At 39.2% G+C, this 18,595-nt stretch overlaps 1 protein-coding gene across 2 annotated transcripts in view; it reads left to right on the top strand.

Annotated features, from left to right (window-relative positions):
* ARHGAP29 (Rho GTPase activating protein 29) overlaps positions 1-17,112 on the top strand; it is an 86,493-nt gene extending 69,381 nt beyond the window's left edge. The window contains exons 14-24 of one of the 2 annotated variants that reach the window (XM_045027213.1): positions 1,678-1,841; positions 2,524-2,649; positions 2,833-2,931; positions 4,256-4,419; positions 4,718-4,906; positions 5,100-5,237; positions 7,722-7,954; positions 9,931-10,237; positions 10,405-10,513; positions 10,940-11,059; positions 12,325-17,112. In XM_045027213.1, the coding sequence (XP_044883148.1) occupies positions 1,678-1,841; positions 2,524-2,649; positions 2,833-2,931; positions 4,256-4,419; positions 4,718-4,906; positions 5,100-5,237; positions 7,722-7,954; positions 9,931-10,237; positions 10,405-10,513; positions 10,940-11,059; positions 12,325-13,232 (2,557 nt within the window). In that variant the 3' untranslated portion in view covers positions 13,233-17,112. Of the gene's footprint in view, positions 1-1,677; positions 1,842-2,520; positions 2,650-2,832; positions 2,932-4,255; positions 4,420-4,717; positions 4,907-5,099; positions 5,238-7,721; positions 7,955-9,930; positions 10,238-10,404; positions 10,514-10,939; positions 11,060-12,324 lie in introns of both variants that reach the window. The other variant, XM_045027212.1, reaches the window with a different exon arrangement.
* Positions 17,113-18,595: the final 1,483 nt, after the last annotated feature.

Below are 18,595 nucleotides of genomic sequence, written 5' to 3'. Positions count from 1 at the left end.
ATCACTAATAAATGGAATGTACTGTGTGTTTGTCCAGCCCCTAGCATAGTAGTGTCCTGATCTGGTGAATCCTAGATGTTACTGTAATACGAATTGTTAATAATGACAAGCTTTTATTGGCATGAGTTGCCTTAATCACAACTGTATTAGAACACTTACCCCAAACAAGTACCATTTTCTGGGTACCATGGGAACTTTTACTGTTTCACCTCAAATTCTGGTTATGTATATTGCGATGCTGGAAAGACTGCAAAACAGCATCTCAGCTGAGCACATCAATAGGCTAAATGCCTTTCAGTCTTTTAAACTCAGTGTAAAATTGTCATTGTGGCACTTTACAATTTAAGAGCAAAAATAGCTGTTCAGATTTCTGTTTTCACAATTCTACATGAGTGTTGTCATTTTGTTTCAAAAGGGAGCTAAATACAGAAAGTTAGTGCTTGAGTCAGACTTGCACCAGCCAAAGCCAGGAAATTCAAAGTTAAGGCTGAGATTCTTAGTACTTGTCGGTAAATGTCTTGCCTTTCATTAATTTAGACCCATACTCCTGAATTTTCAGAGTTAAAGGGCTTTAGCTATGCAACTACCAAAAAATCAGTAGGAATGGCATTCCAAAACCATTGCATATCCCTCAAAATATTTACCTCCTAGAGTTTGTGTGTTTCATAGCTGATTCTTTTTCCGCACCATGCTACTCTTTTTTTCACATGGCATTGTGATTCCCCATGCACTTGAAATGGTCACTTTTAATTATTCTTTAGAATTGTATTTACCTAAGACACTCTGTTGTAACTGCTCTCTTGTAAAGAAGACTTCAAAACAATTCCCTTCTCCTGGGTAGAGGAGAGCTGATTAAGCGCAGGCTTTCCTCAGGCTATAGTTGGCCAATAAGCCATTTTGTCCCTAGTGTGTTTCAGCATTTTAGACTAATTGGATTGTTAACTGCTTTCCTTCCTTGCATCTTGAGAGCTGACTTACCAGAGACTAGAAGCTTTCTGCAGCACTGTGAAGTCTTTTATGTACGCCTAAAAATATATTAAATAGTGTAACTATTCTGCCTTATTAAAGTCTATATGCTATAGATGCATAATCATGTTCAAGCCAATGGCACAAAGATTAAAAATCTTAAATTTAGATTAATTTTAAGTAGCAAATAGCTATGTATTATGGGAAAAATTATATTTAGGCCTTGTCTGCACAGCTTTTAGCGACGTGGCTGTACCGCGCTCCTGCCAACAAAGTGTTGTGCACACCAGCGCTTTTAGAGACAAAGCCTTAGAGGGGAGTAAAGGACTGGAAGGCAGGAACTGCTGAGGTTTAATCTGAGATCTACCACTGAATTCCTCTAGTCTTGGACAAGTCTGTTAACTTTTGCTGTAACTTCACAATCTGCAAAATAGGGGTCATAAGCCCCACATGGAGACATTTCAAAGATTGATTGTATGAGGAGTACTACTGGTACATGAATACCAAGAGCCAAATTCTGCTCTGTTACATAGGTGGGACTCCCCTGATGTAACTGACAAGCAATATTTGGCCCTAAATATTTGCCATGATACACTCTGAGATTGCCATTGATGTGAACAGTACAAATATTAAGCATTTTAATGCCTTGGGAGCTTTTAATTGCATACTGTATTCAGGCCCCTTTCCAATGAGTGGCTTTTTTCTTCAAAGGGCTTTTAGTAAACAACCAACAAACAGTGCCCATACATCACATGGAAACTTATCCCAGTGTTCAGGAGACTTTCCCACCCAGTCTTTAGAAGATGGAAGCCCATCTTATCGTCGTTTCCAAAAAATTGGGGAGAAGAGGTCTTCCAGCAGCACAGATATCCAAGGTAGGATTTTCATATTTCATTAAACTTTCATTTCTAAATAGAAAGGTCATCTTAAGCAGGTGTGACTATGATGTGTCCCATTGCCATTAATTGGATGTACCATATGATGGGTAATAGATACCAACATTTTTTAAGAAGAGCTTTGTTAAGTAGCTTAGGCCCACAAAATAGCATTTGTTTAACAACAACAAAAAAAGCTGTATTTTAAATAAAGCTTTGTTTGCATCCTAAACACCGTATGTGTGCTAGTGCATATAAACCAGTTGTAGTACTGACTAGCTGAGCAATCTAGTTTCATTGCCAAAAACAGTGAAATGCAAGTCACAGCAAATGCTCATAATAAATTTATGTATTAAAATTTTTGTTTCAATAATAGAGTAAAACAAGCAATTTTAAGATACTTTTTAATCTAACGCTTAAAGAATACCCTTTTGGTTTCAGCTGGTCACTAAAACATGACAAATGTCAAGTTTCTAAAACTTTTTTTTTATACGTACTGTAAAGCTTTTTTCAAGAATACATGCAACAACTTTATTTTCAGTGGAGACTGTTTATGTAACTTGGCTTGGTTTAGCTTGCAGTAATATTCCTCTTTTTCTACAACCCTGCTTGAAGATGCCCTCAGATAAGAGCATTCACAGCCGGCTGTGTTTAAGTCTTAGTGTTTTGGTTTTTAAAGCAGTGCGAGGACCCCCGCCATTCAGATCGTGGTCAGTTGGCAACCAAAGTGGAGGAATGTGCAGTGACTCTGAAAGTGCAGGAGGAAGCAGTGAATCACGATCCATGGACTCTCCATCTGCTAGTCCAGGTACAGCTCATTCCCAGTTACACTTGGATTTGAAATCCTCTAATTGAACCTGACCCAGAGTCTCTTTGAATCTGAATTCTTCCATTGACACTTCAGTGGAAGTTAGATTGAGCCTATATTGAGAATACGCAGTTGGGCAGGTTGTATTTTCAAGAGTCTGAAAATACGTCTTCTCTTCCATAGCGGATTTTAAGAGAAGGCTTCCCCGAACACCATCTACTGGCACTATGTCATCTGCAGATGATCTTGATGAAAGGGAACCACCTTCTCCTTCAGACTGTGGTAAGGTACTATGTTTTTGAGCCCTATATTCCACTAAATTAGTGGAAGGCTTTTGTTGGTCTTGAGTGATTGTGTTTTTAGCTGCTTTGTGTAAAATCACACTGAATCCATCTAAAGTTGACATGCTCACAAAATTGTTTTATACACAGTCAAAAAGGACCACCTCGGTCATCTAGTTACTTTCTATGAAATAGTGTAGTATTGTCCTTCCTATATTTAGATTAATGTACTATCTTCATTTGAACACTTCTAATGATGGTGCTTCATTGATCACCCTTGGCTCATGTTATCTCAGCATCTGATGCCAAGGAGTTTTCAGCATTAGTGCTCTCAGCAAGAGCTACACTGCTGGATGCCAAGTATTTGGGTCTTCTCTATATTGCCAGGTACAACACCCAGACAAGGGGAGAGAGTTATCTGCAAGATCAAAAGGTTTAGGATGTTAACTGAGCTTTTATCCTTTAAGTCCAGTTGGCTTGGCATCATGTTTGATGCCCCCAGCTTAAATGTGAAAAACATACTGTTAGGTTGATGTGGGGAGTTTTTTGACAGTATGACAGCCTTGGAGAAACAAAACCAAATACCATTTGAGCTTCTAGACAGTTTTCTTATATTTCATAAAACCTAACTGAAAGCACAGAATTATGAGTAAGATTTTACGTTTTTGAGGCTTGTCAACATTAATTTGAATAAAAACTTAGAGTTACATTAAATAACAAGTCACAAGAATTACCAGTGATGGCACAAATTTTCTAGAACTCTAAAATACTGTCTCTGGGGTCATAGGAGTGAAATAGAATTATTTAGAGGTTTCTGTGTATTTTGATATTCTCTTTTGTGTCTGTATATATAATTTGAATAGATTTGTGGCAGTGAAGAAGCATTAGACAAAGGATGTCTAGAGTATTTTAACCATTATAGGCCAAATTCTGTAAAGGCAGCTTCCATTTTTGTATGTACAATTATTTGGGCACATATGATGGAACTTGCACAGCTAGCTGACTGAATTATAGGGGGTAATCAGTTAGAAATCTAAATGCCATCATTTTAAACCCATAGTTAATCATGGGCACAAAAGTGGTCTCTGAGACCATTTATTAATATGATTGATTAAAGTTTATATTAGGGCTGATTATTCAACTATTAATTTCTATGTATTATGCAGGTTATATAATATAGTATTGCTTTCACAGGTTTGGTGTCATAGTTATTTCCTGAAAGGTGATTACTGGTTATGGAGTAATGTAATTTAATCTGTATCCTCATAATATATGTTCGACCAGTTATTTTGGAAATTATCGTAACAGCAAAATTTTGTTTCAAGGTTTAAATGATTTAACGTCTGAAATTGCCAGTTCACCGGGACCTTTTAGAAACACTCTTCTGTCCAAGGCAGCTCAAACACACAAGCTGCGAAAGTTGAGGGCTCCATCTAAATGCAGAGAATGTGACAGCCTAGTGGTATTCCATGGAGCAGAATGCGAGGAGGTAAGAGGTTGGAAACACTGCGGTATATTGTACAGCTTCTGATTGTTGGCGTTCATGTGAAGATGAATGGGAAGTTTAACACTCGTATTCTGTTGGTAGCAATAATCTACAAATTCTCAGACAACGTTGTGACCTTTTAGCATTAACATGTAGCCAAAGAGCAAGGCACTACAAAACTGTAAATTTGCCCTCTGGACAACATATGGGATAATATAAACAAACAATATGAAACATTAGTGCTGTCCAATTATGTTGAGGTATGTGACGTTATTTTTCTTATGTATCTTATTTCTTTTAGTGCTCACTCACTTGCCACAAGAAATGTTTAGAGACTTTAGCTATTCAGTGTGGGCACAAAAAACTGCATGGAAGACTTCATTTGTTTGGGGTGGAATTTGCTCAAGCTGCTAAAAATGTCCCTGGTGGCATCCCTTTCATCATCAAAAAATGTACCTCTGAAATTGAAAGCAGAGCCCTGAATGTAAAGGTACAGCTTAACTCATCATTATAAAATTTAAATACTAACAATCCAGTCTAAAAATAGCTTAAACTGATAATACTGTATTGTCACATTCAAATCTGTGTTTCACAGTTGCGATTAGAGCAAAAAACATTGTCTTTGTTTCGTTTTTTGATTGATTTTTCTCTCCTCCTCCCCTGCCCCCCACCCCACATTTCAGGGTATCTATCGTGTGAATGGAGCCAAATCAAGAGTTGAAAAGCTTTGTCAAGCTTTTGAAAATGGAAAGGACTTGGTGGAACTGTCAGAGCTCTATGCACATGACATCAGTAACGTCCTTAAATTATACCTTCGTCAGGTCTGTACTCTGACCGCTCTAGAGTCCAGATGGCAAAGCAAAGCTATTGTTATAGCAAACCTCTTCTTCCGTGAGAGTGGAGAAAAATACTTTTCAGTAGCTCTGTAATTCTTGAAGAAAATTGTTGAATAGAATATCCTGTATTTTCAGTCTGCAAATTGGATTTCATGGTGCTAGGCAATCGCAATAATGAAACTATCATTAGAATTGATACTATATTGTGCTTTTCCACTCAAGGCAGAATACATAAGTATTGATGCCATTTGCGGAAGGTTTTTTTTTTTCCCCCTCCGGTAGCCACTTTCTAGTGAGGTTCAGTTTTAAAATTAATTTGGGGGCATGATGCACCTTTTTGACATTCATGAAAGTTCATGTGAAAGCACACTCCAGCTCTTTTTTAAGTGGTAGCCACATTTATTAAAGGTCTGACCAAAAAATTGGGATTAAACGCCTATAAATGTGTCATGTTCCATAAAATGGTCAATACAGCATGATTAGACCATTTTCTTTGGGGAAGAATTCCATCTTAAAGCTTTAAAGGTGACTTGGGAACACAAGTCCCAATGGCTTCCAATGGGATTTGTGCTCATTGAGTTTCTTAGGTGCTTTTGAAAATGCCACTTTAGCCTTTTACTGCTACTTTAACACATTAGTCAAAATCTCTGTGCATTAAAATTAGGGTTTCTTGTGGCACTATAGGAAGACTGAATTTTAATTACAATCACTTCAAAAGAAAATCTGAAAAATAAGTAACATGACTACCTGCTGTCTTATTACTTCTCATGTGTCTAATCCTTTCAGTGCAGTTCTAGCTAGGCCTGGCTGTTAAGAATGATTCTTATGTGCTGAAAACACACACACACAAGTGCTGGAAACCTGTAATTAAGACACTTTCAAGGTCTAGGAAAACATTTTTACCTTGAAGTGCATTCTTTGTGGCGTTAAAGTTAATTTCAGTACAATTAGGCTGTAAAATCTGACTGGCTATGGATTTCTGGGGGATTATTACATGCCTGAGGTGTATTGTGAGGCAGAGTGACTTTAGCCACCCAAGAAGTACAGTAATCCCCCAGAAGTGCTATATTTTGTGAGGCCAGTTGAAATAATGGGTTAATGTTCCAACCTTTCATATCTGGAGACTTTGCTTCAAATCTGTGTGGGATCACAGGTAAAACTAGTTTGCCTTCTCAGCTTGGTCCTTGGCAAATGGTGTATCCTACCAATGAACCACCTCACAGTTACAGTGTTTATTCAGAAGATGGACGAGGTATCAGTGTTAGTTTTTAGATGCAGTGATAAAATTGTGAGAGGAAGCCTGTCCAAATTTTAAATGAGGATAGGTGGCAGAAGGAAGAGTAGTACATTCTTAAAGGTACCGATGGTAGTTGAGACTTCCAGTACCCCGCATGTTAGTGAGAGTTCAAAGAAAGTGCTATAACATTGTTTAGAGACCCTGAGTTAAATTCTGTTGTTAACACTGCTGGTGATTAAAACTGATTTTTAAAAGATCTGTTCAATTTTGCTATTTTGTGTTATCTGAGTGTGAGCAATGAAAATAGTCCAAGTCACTTAATCTTTTTTATGCTGCTGTCCTTTTGAGACTCTCTTCAGATTCTCATGAACTATTGCAATGCACAGCAAGGGAATATTTAATTGGAGAACATTTTCATTGGAATTTTGAAAAGAACAAAAACAATAGAAATGTTAGAAAGCTATGTTAAAATTGTTTTTGTAACAATTATGGACCAAATTTAGCAGCAATATTTAGTATAATATAACACAACATATACTACTTCAGTGCCTTTGATTCTGTCATGCTCATGCTGTGTCTCAGGGTACGTCTTCACTACCCGCCGTATTGGCGTGTAGCAATCGATTTCTCGGGGATCGATATATCGCGTCTCATCTAGACGCGATATATCGATCCCCGAACGCGCTCATGTCGACTCCGTAACTCCACCAACGCGAACGGCGGTAGCGGAGTCAACATGGGGAGCTGCGGACATCGATCCCGCGCCATGAGGACGGTAAGTAATTCGATATAAGATACTTCGACTTCAGCTACGTTATTCATGTAGCTGAAGTTGCGTATCTTATATCAATTTTCCCCCGTAGTGTAGACCTGCCCATAGTGTTTATATACACACATTGTGTGTGTGTCTGCACGCATGTGCAGTATTACAATAATATGCTACTCCATAACAGTCACCGTTGATGTAATATGTGCCTCTTTACCATGAACATTCATTATTTGAGGCTGTTATTTACTAGCACAATGCCATGGTATTTTGAGAGGAATGTTTGTTTTTTAATCCAGGCCTCTCTTTGCTAAGTTGTGGTGTGAATTTTAAGAGCAATGATTAAAAATCTCTTCCAGGAAAGGAAAGGCTCTAGACTAGACAGCAGTTGGTAGTAGACAGGAAGGAAATAGACGAGGTAAAATGTAGACATGAATATATTTCTAACATATTCTTATTCCCTTAGCTTCCAGAACCTTTGATTTTGTTTCGGCTTTACAACGAATTCATTGGACTTGCGAAAGAGAGTCAGAATGTTAATGAGGAACTGGACATGAAACAGACTAGCCCCAGATCAAAGAAAAGACAGTCAGTTTGTATTGAACTGAACAGAATAATCATCAAAATGAAAGATCTCCTCAAACAGCTGCCTATACCAAACTATAACACTCTTCAATACCTTATAGGACATCTTCATAGGTGAGAGACGGACCTTAAAGGTAACCTGCAAATGTTGTTTTGAAAAATAAGCAGTGTTATATACTGCAGGCTAAGAAAAAAAAAAATTAAGGTAATGTGCCCACAGTTTTGGATGTCTGTCCTGAGTATTGCAGAGTTTCATTTGTAAATGTAGATCCATTCATTTTCAAAATTAGTTTGTGTTCCTTAAGGATAAACCACTGCTCTGACCTGAATCTAGACTTTCAGGATGTATTGCCTGAAAATGAGAACCAGCCTCCTGATTATTTTTTTTCCTCCCAAATAGAAATTGTACCCCATGCTGCACCTCAAACAGAAGGTTTATGTATGTAGCCGTTTGCTGTTGCCAGAGAAGAAATTTTGGCAAAGTGACTGGCAAAAAAGATAGATCTTCCATTTCTTCTGAATTGCTAGTGTTTCTCTGGAAAGAGGCAGGTCTGCATTTGGATGGGCCAGTCAGTCATTACATTCAGGCACTTCAGAGGCAGGTTGGTGTCTTGACCAGCAGGCAAGACATACATTTATATTTTGTTTGAGACCAGCATTTGCTTGTCCCATCCCTGTTGTCAGACGACAATGGGTTTTTTCTTTTCCTAACCTGATATGCTGAAAGCTGCTTCCTTACCAATACTGCTGTTTGGGCATTCAACATATCAGGAACACTAAACCTACGCATCTTCATTTTTTGGTTCCCTGGAGCTATGACCAACCACCTCCTGTTCTGTCATTCTACACGGTTCTGCAAGGTCCTAGCTACCACAGAATCCAGCTAGAGCATGGAGGTGAACTGTGGGGAGTGTGGAGGAGAAGAAAGGAGAGTCAGGTTAACATCAAGTGATGATGCAGAGTTGCAAAATTTATATAATTTTAAACGACTAGGAGCCACTTTGCATCCTGTAAGCCTTAGAGCAGCTGGAGATGGTCAGTGGAGAATTCTCTCTGTGCAGAGAAACTCTTTGCCTGTATATAGCAGTTGGAGGTGACTCCATTGTCTCTTCCCACCCCCAGCATATAATGCATTCTGAGGAGGGGGCATGGTGGAGCAGAGCTCCACTACACCAATTCTCTATGAGCACAGGGGTCAGGTGGCTCTGAATCATGGAGCCACAACTGACTCCCTGAAGCTACCACTTCACTACATGGGAACTTGGACTGGATACAGTGGGTGAATCAGGATCTATTGTTTTTTTTAATGCATATTTAAAAAAAACAAACCCCGAACTTTGCAGAACTACCTTGTACATTTTAACAACCATTTTCCAACTTTGCTTTTCCATCCTCAGCATCAGGTCAAGGCTCCTATGGTAAGGCTGATATAAAGTTAGGTTACATGGTAGGGCTGATTGTTAAACTGGTACATGCTGTTAGATGACAGTTGTGCGTAGAGCTCTCTGGCTACAGCTTCATGATAACCAAGGGAAAAGTCTGACTTAGCGACTGATTTATCAGAGCTGCTGAGCACCCACAAATATCACTGAAATAAACAGGAGCCAAGGGTGCTCAGTACCCTTGAGAATCAGGTCAAATTTATAGAGGCACCCACTGCTGAAAAGTTTGGCCTTTGCAAAATTTTTAAGAAGTTACATATACACTTAAGGCCACCGTTAAGTTTAATGTATTTATTCATCAATAGGAGTGTACAGTACTGTGTGACCAGAATGACACTGATTGACATCTTAAAGGTGAACTGCAAAGCTAAAACAAAGTATAAAAGTATAATAATGTGTTGGATGTCATCTCCCACATCCTGATTAATGGTATCTGGCACAAGTCACTTCTAATGTACTTTTCCTAAGTTGAATTGGAAATGTGCTTCCATGCTGAATACTGCCTTCCCGGTTGTAGGTAAGAGCTCCCAGCCTATGGGTGGGCTTTGTAGTTCTTTTCAGCATAGTTGTTGAACAATACAATATCTGTAGTATTATTTCCAAAGAAGTAAAAACCCTGTATAACCTGACACATTTTCTTTTATACAGAGTGACTGAACAATCTGATGAAAATAAAATGTCAGCTAGCAATCTTGGCATAATATTTGGCCCAACTCTAATCAGGCCACGACAGACAGATGCCGCAGTTTCACTCTCTTCGCTTGTGGACTATCCATATCAAGCTCGGGTGGTAGAGCTGCTCATAACTTACTATGAAAAGATCTTTGATGTTTTGCTGCAGCCACTCTCAACTGCAATTCAGTCTGAAGAAAATGCTGCTCCATTTAAAACTGCTTCATCAACAGGAGAGAGCGAGCCACAGCAGCAAAGGAAGTCATTTATTGCTGTAAAGGAAGTGAGTAACTGTTGTGAAACTAGAATTGCTATCATGTTGAAGGGGGTGGAATTGAGCTGCACTTTTGAATGTTGCATACATCACGCTGAAATCTCTTAACATTTTAGTCCTGAGATATATATTTTTCTTAAATTTTCATTCACTTCTGATGTGATTTCTGTTGACAGGGCATCCTGCTAATTCCAAGTGAGAGTAAAGCTTCAGAAACTGCTTCATCATTTGAGCAACTAGATGACAGCAAGAACACAAGAGAGAGATCAGATGCATCTGTGACTGGTTAGTGGCTCTTTGTGAATCTTGGCAGTATATTCCATGTGAACTAATACCGATCATAAATACATTAGGATGAAATACATCTTTTTACTCTGTGAAGATGAATTAAGTGCAAACAAGGGAAAAGTCTGCTAAACTCCCAAAGCTACTTGGCATTCACTGTTCTGATGTACCCTTCATGTTTGTTAGAGGAAGGAAGGACTAAATGCTTCAGGGGACCCTGAAGAAGCCTGTATTCATGGAGCCATATACCTGGTGTGGGTGTTTATATAAAAAAAAAAAAGGCAACAATTCTTTAGTATGTTAGGCTAAATTTGAATAGGCTGTTGCAGTCTTTGGATTGTTGTATTTATATAGGTGATTTCAGCAAAGGGAGTGGGGCCCAGGAGCAAAGATGCGTTTGACAGCTGCTTTTCTGTTCTTCCCTAGAACGTATCTCACTGCCACTCACTGGAACTAAAGAGGAGGACTTTGGCAAGAGGAATTCTCCATCAGAACCCCCAGCTACCACAGTTCTGGATATTAATATTCTTACTCCAAAAGCGCCAGGTTAGCTGCTTTAATTACATAACCGTTTTCCAAAGAACATTTTTGCAGGTCTGCCTTGTGCTAGATAGTTTTTGTGCAAAAAACAATAATACATTTGTACATAGGTATAATAACAACTATTTGCCTACTGCTGGCAACACACAGCTCTTTTTACAGTAGCAAATACCTAAATTAAAATTTGGGAGCAGTGGAGGAGAGGATGGCACTGCAGCAGAAAATATACTTTCAGTTGTTGTCTAGAGAAGTTAAATGTCTCCTTGGGCAATACCTCTTGGAACATCTGCCTAAATCTAGGTTAGGCTGTCTGCAGCCCCACTTCCTGGGAGAAGAGTCAGGCAAAACTAAGTGCCCCACCACAAATTTGGCCAATTAAAGCCCAGGCCTGGAGCAGTCCATCACCCCTCTCCAGATTCCATGTGTGTATTATCCAAGCTTGAGTAGAGAAGTGTGGGATGCTCAAAGCTCACTCTTGCCAATACTCTGCAACTCCTTGCTGTGCAATTTTTTTCCCTGCAGCATCCTTTTGTGGCTTACATTATGAAAAAGACACACTTTACCAGGACTGTGTTCATGACTTAGATCAGATGCAGTAGTCCAGTATTTGTTTTATCTGTACTGGATTTGTATTTGGTACCTTCAAAAGAAGTAGGCTTATTAGTTAATAAATAATACAATGAAACAGTGCTCCAGCAGGATTAGTTAGTGTTATCCAGCATGATGAGGCAAAATCCCTTATTCTTCTGAATAAGCCATGAAGTATACATCTAGATTAAAAAGTGTATATTTAGGGTTTGTTGCTTTCAGGGGGGTGGGAGTGGCGCACGTTGGTGAGTACTTGGAACTGCACAACCACTGCAATCTCTTTTTAAAATGTGTGTGTAGTTTCCATGGCACTTCATACTTGATTCTATCAAATTCTTGTTCTTTGAGTCCAATAGACTGGAGAAGGGGAAACATACAACTTCTAGGAAATGCTATTTCAACTGTTATTTTGGTGGTGAGGTGCTTGGTAACAATGCGTTGGGATTGGTTTAAAAAACACTTGTGGAATTGCAGTCCAACTCCTTAGAGGCACTAATGGGTTCTACAGTGACGTGTTGCCTCAATTTTGAGGTCACAAAATTCGAAATAAACGTATTTCCTTTTCTTCAGCTATCATATGCAGTTGGGTATATTAATAAGCCCAAATGGTCAAAGTTGCACTGAATCTGTGAAGTATTATCTAGTGAAAATGACAAAGTAAAACTCATTTGTGTTCCCTCTAGGCAATACTCTGACTCCAGTTTCAGACAAAGACAATGAACTCTCTCTTGCTCTAGCTGAAGATGGCTGTAAAGTCAATAATTTGCTACCTATAAAACCTAGTCGCCAAATAACCAAAGTCCAGTTACGATCTCCAAGGACAAAGCCAGTTATTCGTCCTGTGAGTTTACCTGTAGATCGAATGCTTCCTCCATGTGTTTTGAATGAGAGAAACTCAGGAAATGTAGCAGTTTTAAGTCCAGAAAAGCTTGGCAGGAGTCCTACCATTGAAGAGGTTTCAGAGACTAAGGCACTTCCTGCTGTTAATGCCTGTTGCAGACTTTCTTGTTACGACACACAGACTCTGAGGAAAACTTGGGACAAGCAGTATAAACAGTATGATATGACTCCAAGGACAGCAATGATTATGACCAATATACCCCAAGAGAACCGAGCACATGAGAGTGGAAGTGCATCTGCCTTATCTTCATCCTACAGCGTTGGTAACAATTCAGTGAATGCCATACTTCCCAATAAGCCATGCACTGTACCTGTCAGATCTGTGAGGATGACAACAGAAGGGAATGGTCCAGAATCTCATCCTCTTGCTGCTTTCAGACCACCAAGAACTTTGCAGCCACCACCAGGAACTTTTTATAAACCACCTTCTAATAACAAAGCCAAGCAAAATGAGGAGGGTTCTGTTCCTAATGCTTGTGCGGCAGCCAGTGCTAGCTCTGTTCTTGCCCAAGATAACACTGTGAAACTGATAAGGAACTCTGCACTTGTATCAGGTGCTCCTGGACAGCATGCAAATCAACAAAAAATGAGCTCAGAGGACCTTCATCCTGTAGACCTGAAGCCCACCTATAAGAGACTAAGACCAAAACGTATGCAAGAATTAGAACACAGGGAAGCTCATTTTGTATAGGGCAGCAAATACTTCTTGGAATGTTAATACAATTTACTGATCTTGTCAATATAGATTTTTTTTTCCTCCCCCCATTGAGGATCCCACTTTTGTGCCATACTGGAAATATATATATACACATGACAGCATTTTAAAAGTGGGGGAGGAAACTGTGAAGGAAAAATGAAGTTGAATTTTTTTAATTCAGTACATTTTCATAAAGGTCTATTTAATTAAATGCATTCCCAGTGTAGCTAGAGCTATAGAAGGTGCACTTGGTAAGACACTGAGCTTCAATTCCCTGGGTGAAATGAATTATTTATAGCAAGAAATTATTGCTCTTGTGTGCAGCAATGGAAGGAGCCATTTTTTTCAATATAAATTTGTACTAAAGATGGAGAGTTTGATGCTCAACTGTTTAAGCATAAACCAAAGCTTGTGCTTTGCTCTGTAAAGCTTCTGTTCAGTTTTCCAGTCTTTGCAATTAAAGCTTTGCTCCTGAATAGATTACATACTGGCCAACATGGCCTATAATTGTGTATTATATATGTATATTTTATGCCAATATGTTCATCTGTTGCCAGTTTTCAATGTTGTCACTTTAATGTTATTTGTACAGAAAGATGCACTTACTGAGCTGTAGTAGTGAAAACCAGAAATGACTTCATATCCAGTTACAGGTAGTATAACTTAGTGAGTGGATCAAATACACACAGCCTAGCTAGTTCAGATGACCTTCGGGTGAGTACCCCTGGCAGTGGTGCTGTTGTTCCTGGTTACAAAATAGCCAGTGCTTTCCCGTGCTGTAGGTCAGTTTCACTTCTTGCCTAATGTAACTGAAATGAAGAGTATAGTTTTGCCATATGGTGAAATAGGTGAAAATAACAAAAATATATATATATCCGCATTAGTAGGTGCATCTATTGGTTTTTCACTTTGTATTAAATGTTTTATATGTACACTGCTATATTTGCTTAAAAAATATATTAACTTGTTAACATTTTGCTGACTCCATGGTTTCTGTAATATTTTGCTTTCTTCTAAATTATTAAAATACAGACTTGGTCTTTGCTAGGGTTTAGTACTGAAATACTTTCATGTTTCAGTTTGAAAGAGGAGTCATTTTTGTTCCTGCTTTAAGAAACTAAAGGTCTCATCAAACTTCCCTTCCTGAAAACAAAACAAACAAAAACCCAGATGCTGCAGTCAGTGGCTATACCCCGAACTTAGTTTCTGGAACAGAAATGTTTGATTCACAAAGCTGAACTTCCAATTTCCCAGGGAAGCATTTGCAAAACTATGACACCTCTGGGCAGTTCTGAGATGGTCAGAATTATTTCTTTCATTTGAGCACATGGCTTACAGTAGAGCAATTTATATGAGAACCTGGCTAGTAGCAAATTCTGTCTGATTCTGGCAGCAGTAGGCAGGTCAAAAATGACAAGTTACGGGAGGTTGAAGATTTCTTCTTGAGATGTGAGAACAGGTTCCACTTCAAGAAAGAATAAGCTTGATCTGTGGGCAAAAATAGTAGGTATTCTTGAAAAGACTATGGGCAAAGTGGTGGACATGGCATAGAGCTAGTCAGAGGATGGTTATAATACTACTTGCAAAATCTCCAGTAGACAAAATAGAGTGTTTAAATTTAAATGTAATCATTAAATCTTTCCTCTGCCCCATCTGATTTTTTTTCTTTCGCTTTGGGAATAGTTTACTAATCTATGTAAAACATCTTAATGACTTTTGAAATGCTAATAGAAACTATTTTTCATTAAGTTGTAGTACCAGTTTGGCAATTACAATCCATGGTCAGTCTCGTCTAATAGATCATCTCTGGTAATAGTCCATACTAGATGCTTCTGAGGTGCAAGATGACCATAATGTACATAACTGTGTAATAGTATACCAGGTGGGTCTCCTAACTCTTCTGCCTTTTTTATTCCCTGAAGCTTGATCTTTAGTATTACTAGTCGATCATATCACACCACTCTTTATACCCCCAATTCCAATGCCATGCTCCCGGCACACACTTCCATTCTTTTTGAACACATGAAATCTGGGCTCTACTACACCCCACCTCAGGAAGGCATAAATGATTATCTCCAAGTCACTTTAGTGTTCACTTATGACCTGTTACTTTGAATCTGGCAGAGTTTTTGCTTTCAAACCCTTTTGCTGATGTAGAGTTGGTCAAAAAATTAAATTATTTTCACTTAAAGGAAAAAGAACAATTTGCACTCTGTTTTAAAGGGTTAAATTGGGTCATTTTATAAATTTTTTTAAATGTTACTATTACATCAAACATCAAAAATATCAGTCTTTTGTTCAAAAGCACAACTTGTATGGAGAAACACATTTTGACAATGTCGATAGCTTTCAGGGGGTTTTAAGAAAAGGCCATATTTCTGTGAAAACTTTTTAATTTCTAAATTTCAGCCACATCTAGATATAAATACTTTCCAGACATTGCCACTTATGCAGCCTTAAAATATCCTCAGCCAGCTTGGTGGTGTATCTACCATAAAACAAATGGTCACCGAACCAAAGATATTGTGTTCCTTTTTAGCATTGAGTGAGGTTTTAGACCTTGTGAAAAAGAATCCTTTAAAAACATAGCTGAAGTTTCTAGCACTCCCCTTAGACAAGAGCTATGGAAATGTAAAACACTGGTCAGGAGAGCTGGAAGAAATACTCAGCTGACATTCATTTCTGCAGCAGGAAGCTTAGTGGGGTACTAAATATCCACACCCACATCTCACATAAAATGAGTCATGACATTTGGGCGGGTGTTCCAAAGAATCATCTCTATCCCCAAACCCTCAGGCTAGCTCTATGCAGTGGGCTATTAGAATGGTGGTTAGGAGTTTATGTGGGGGGACAGCATGGCTTAAAAAAATTAATGCCCGCTCTCCTTGTCTAAAATAACTTCAGCCCTCTCAGACTAGCCTGGTTGCTGCTCACTCAGGCAGTTGCGGTACCATGGGAGAGCACACTATACTGTACAGTGGCTTCTGTGAGAACTCCCCAATCAACCCATTAGGGAATTGATGATTGTAGGGAAACCACCATTTCCACCCCGCTTTCCCCAGCCTCAAAAACCTAAGGAGACCCATTCTCTAACTAATCAACCAGCCCAGCACCAGTGCAGATTCACATTGTCAGCCATGCAAAAGTCAGAGGCCAAAGGTCCCTGTGTTTGCTAGGCCCACTGCTGCTGTTAGGAAAAGTTGACTAATGGGGAAGCAACACAGAGGAACTTCCATGAGGTGTGAAAGGGGGAGTCCTAGAGATGAGGAGAGATTGGAACAGGACCTGGGGACAGATGGATTTGGAGGTAGGGAAGAGTATAGAACTGATGGTGGAGGAAAGAAGTACAATTTCACTGACAGGTGCACAGCGGATAGCTGAAAATGGTGAACCTCTTAGACTTGCTGAAAAACTGACTGGGCAAGGCCAGTCTCCTCCTGAAAGAGAGATCCCTTGATCTGTGTTCCACTTACCCTATTGGCCAAAGCTGCTTCAGATGGTGTTTCAAAAGGGGAGAAAATTAGGGTCTTTCAGTATGTGAGAATGTGGCTGACTCTGTGTACAAGAGAATAGATTCATGTAAGTTGTGGGTGCTCACTAATGTACTAAATCCTGAACTGTAACCTTGTCCAGCAATAAGGGAAAGCCATTCCTATTCTCTCCTCTAGTTAGCTATCCACAATGCAGGGCTGTCTAGTTTCCAAAAAAGAAGTGCATGGTGTCTATGAAATGTATGGGGCTCCCACAGCATAACTGATGAATGCTAGGTACAGTTTCCACTCCAAGTGCGTTAGTTATATTTCTTCCTGACAAAATATGGAGAACTATTTCTCTATATCCTCCATATTGCCAGAAAGTGAAGAGTCCACCCAAATTCTGCACTGACTCGTGCTCCTGGTAACCCTGCAGCACATCCAGTGGGAGTAAGTTATACATTTTAGAAGCTACTACAACAAAGGTTCAATCACCTGCTAACCCCCATGCAATGGTAAAGCCTCCCAAAAGGAGGCCAGTGTCAGAGTCCAGCTAATCAGCAGCTGGAGACTTATGAATATTTGAGAACTCAGGTCCTTTCTTGCCAAGAGGTGTTTTTAATGAAATCTGCCATTTTCTAGGTAGCCAGTGTAAGGAATGCCGGGTAAGTTGGTCGGTGTGGCTGCTCAATCTTGTGCGAAAGATTTTTGTGACCATTTTGTAGGGTATTCTAGCACAAAGCTGTAATATAAAACTGCTTTATTTACAGTTATTGGTGTAAATTCATTGCTTTTTACAAATAAAATTGTCATTTAAATTTGTTTTTAAAGTATTTGGACTAATTTCTGTTCACATTTCCCTGTATTTATGAAAATACAACAAACCGGTTCACCTTTTTGTTACTTGAAAATCTTTTTCCCCCTTTTGTGTAATTTAGAAAAAATCTTGTATGCTAGGTTTCATCTGGTAAAAAAAAAAAAGAATAATAATAATTTGCCGTTACTAGATCACCTGCTGTTTGTGTAACAGTAGTGTTCAGGAAGCCCAGCTGAGATGGGAGCTCAGTTGTGCTAGAAAGTCCTTGCCATAACGAGCTTATTATCTAAACAGGCAAGACAGAGGGTGGGAGGGACAATAGATGCAAAGAGGTAAAGTGACCTCCCCAAGGTCACGCAGCAAGCTAGTGGCAAAGTCAGAAATAGAGCCCAGTCCTCCTGACTCCCAGTCTCCTAGACCAGCGTTTCTTAAGTGGGTCATGACCCCAAAGGGGGTCACACACAAAAATTGCGATTATGAGGTGCAAATTCTCACTCTGCACACCCTCACCCTTGAAGCTCCAGTATTCTGTCAATGTCTCAAGACACGCACACCCATTAGTTTTATAGGCTGATCATTGTTAGCATCGATACATTTTACTTTTTCTGTAAATATAATGGGGTGGGGGATTGTGACAAATATTGACTTCAAATAAGGGGTCACCACCCTGAATAGATTGAGATGCTGCCCTAGACCACATTACGCCTTACAAACCTTGCAGAGAAGATGTTGGCTTTGTTTTTAACTGGAGATGCTAATTTTATATGTAATTTCTTTAGGTTTTAATGCAAATCTCATAGGGAACTCACATTTAGACAACATTCAATGCAATTAAGAGCTTATCATAATGACTGAACTGCCTTTACGATATTATCATAAGCTTGCCAAGTGCAATAGGGCATGGGGGTCAGTCAGTGTTGCTATCCTGTGGGCAAGCCCTTTGGCAAGCTGTTTTCCATGTGCCTGATTTGCATGGTAATTACATTCTCTCTAGTTATATTACACTTATGCAGTCCTGCTGGAGCTTTGGTGGAGTGCTGATTTCCATAACTTCCTGACCTAATTAG

This window comes from Mauremys mutica, chromosome 8 (assembly GCF_020497125.1).
Source record: "Mauremys mutica isolate MM-2020 ecotype Southern chromosome 8, ASM2049712v1, whole genome shotgun sequence".
In the NCBI taxonomy this organism is placed as follows: Eukaryota; Metazoa; Chordata; order Testudines; family Geoemydidae; genus Mauremys; species Mauremys mutica.
Note: the sequence above shows the minus strand (reverse complement) of the source record. Positions and strands in the feature narration are given on the sequence as shown.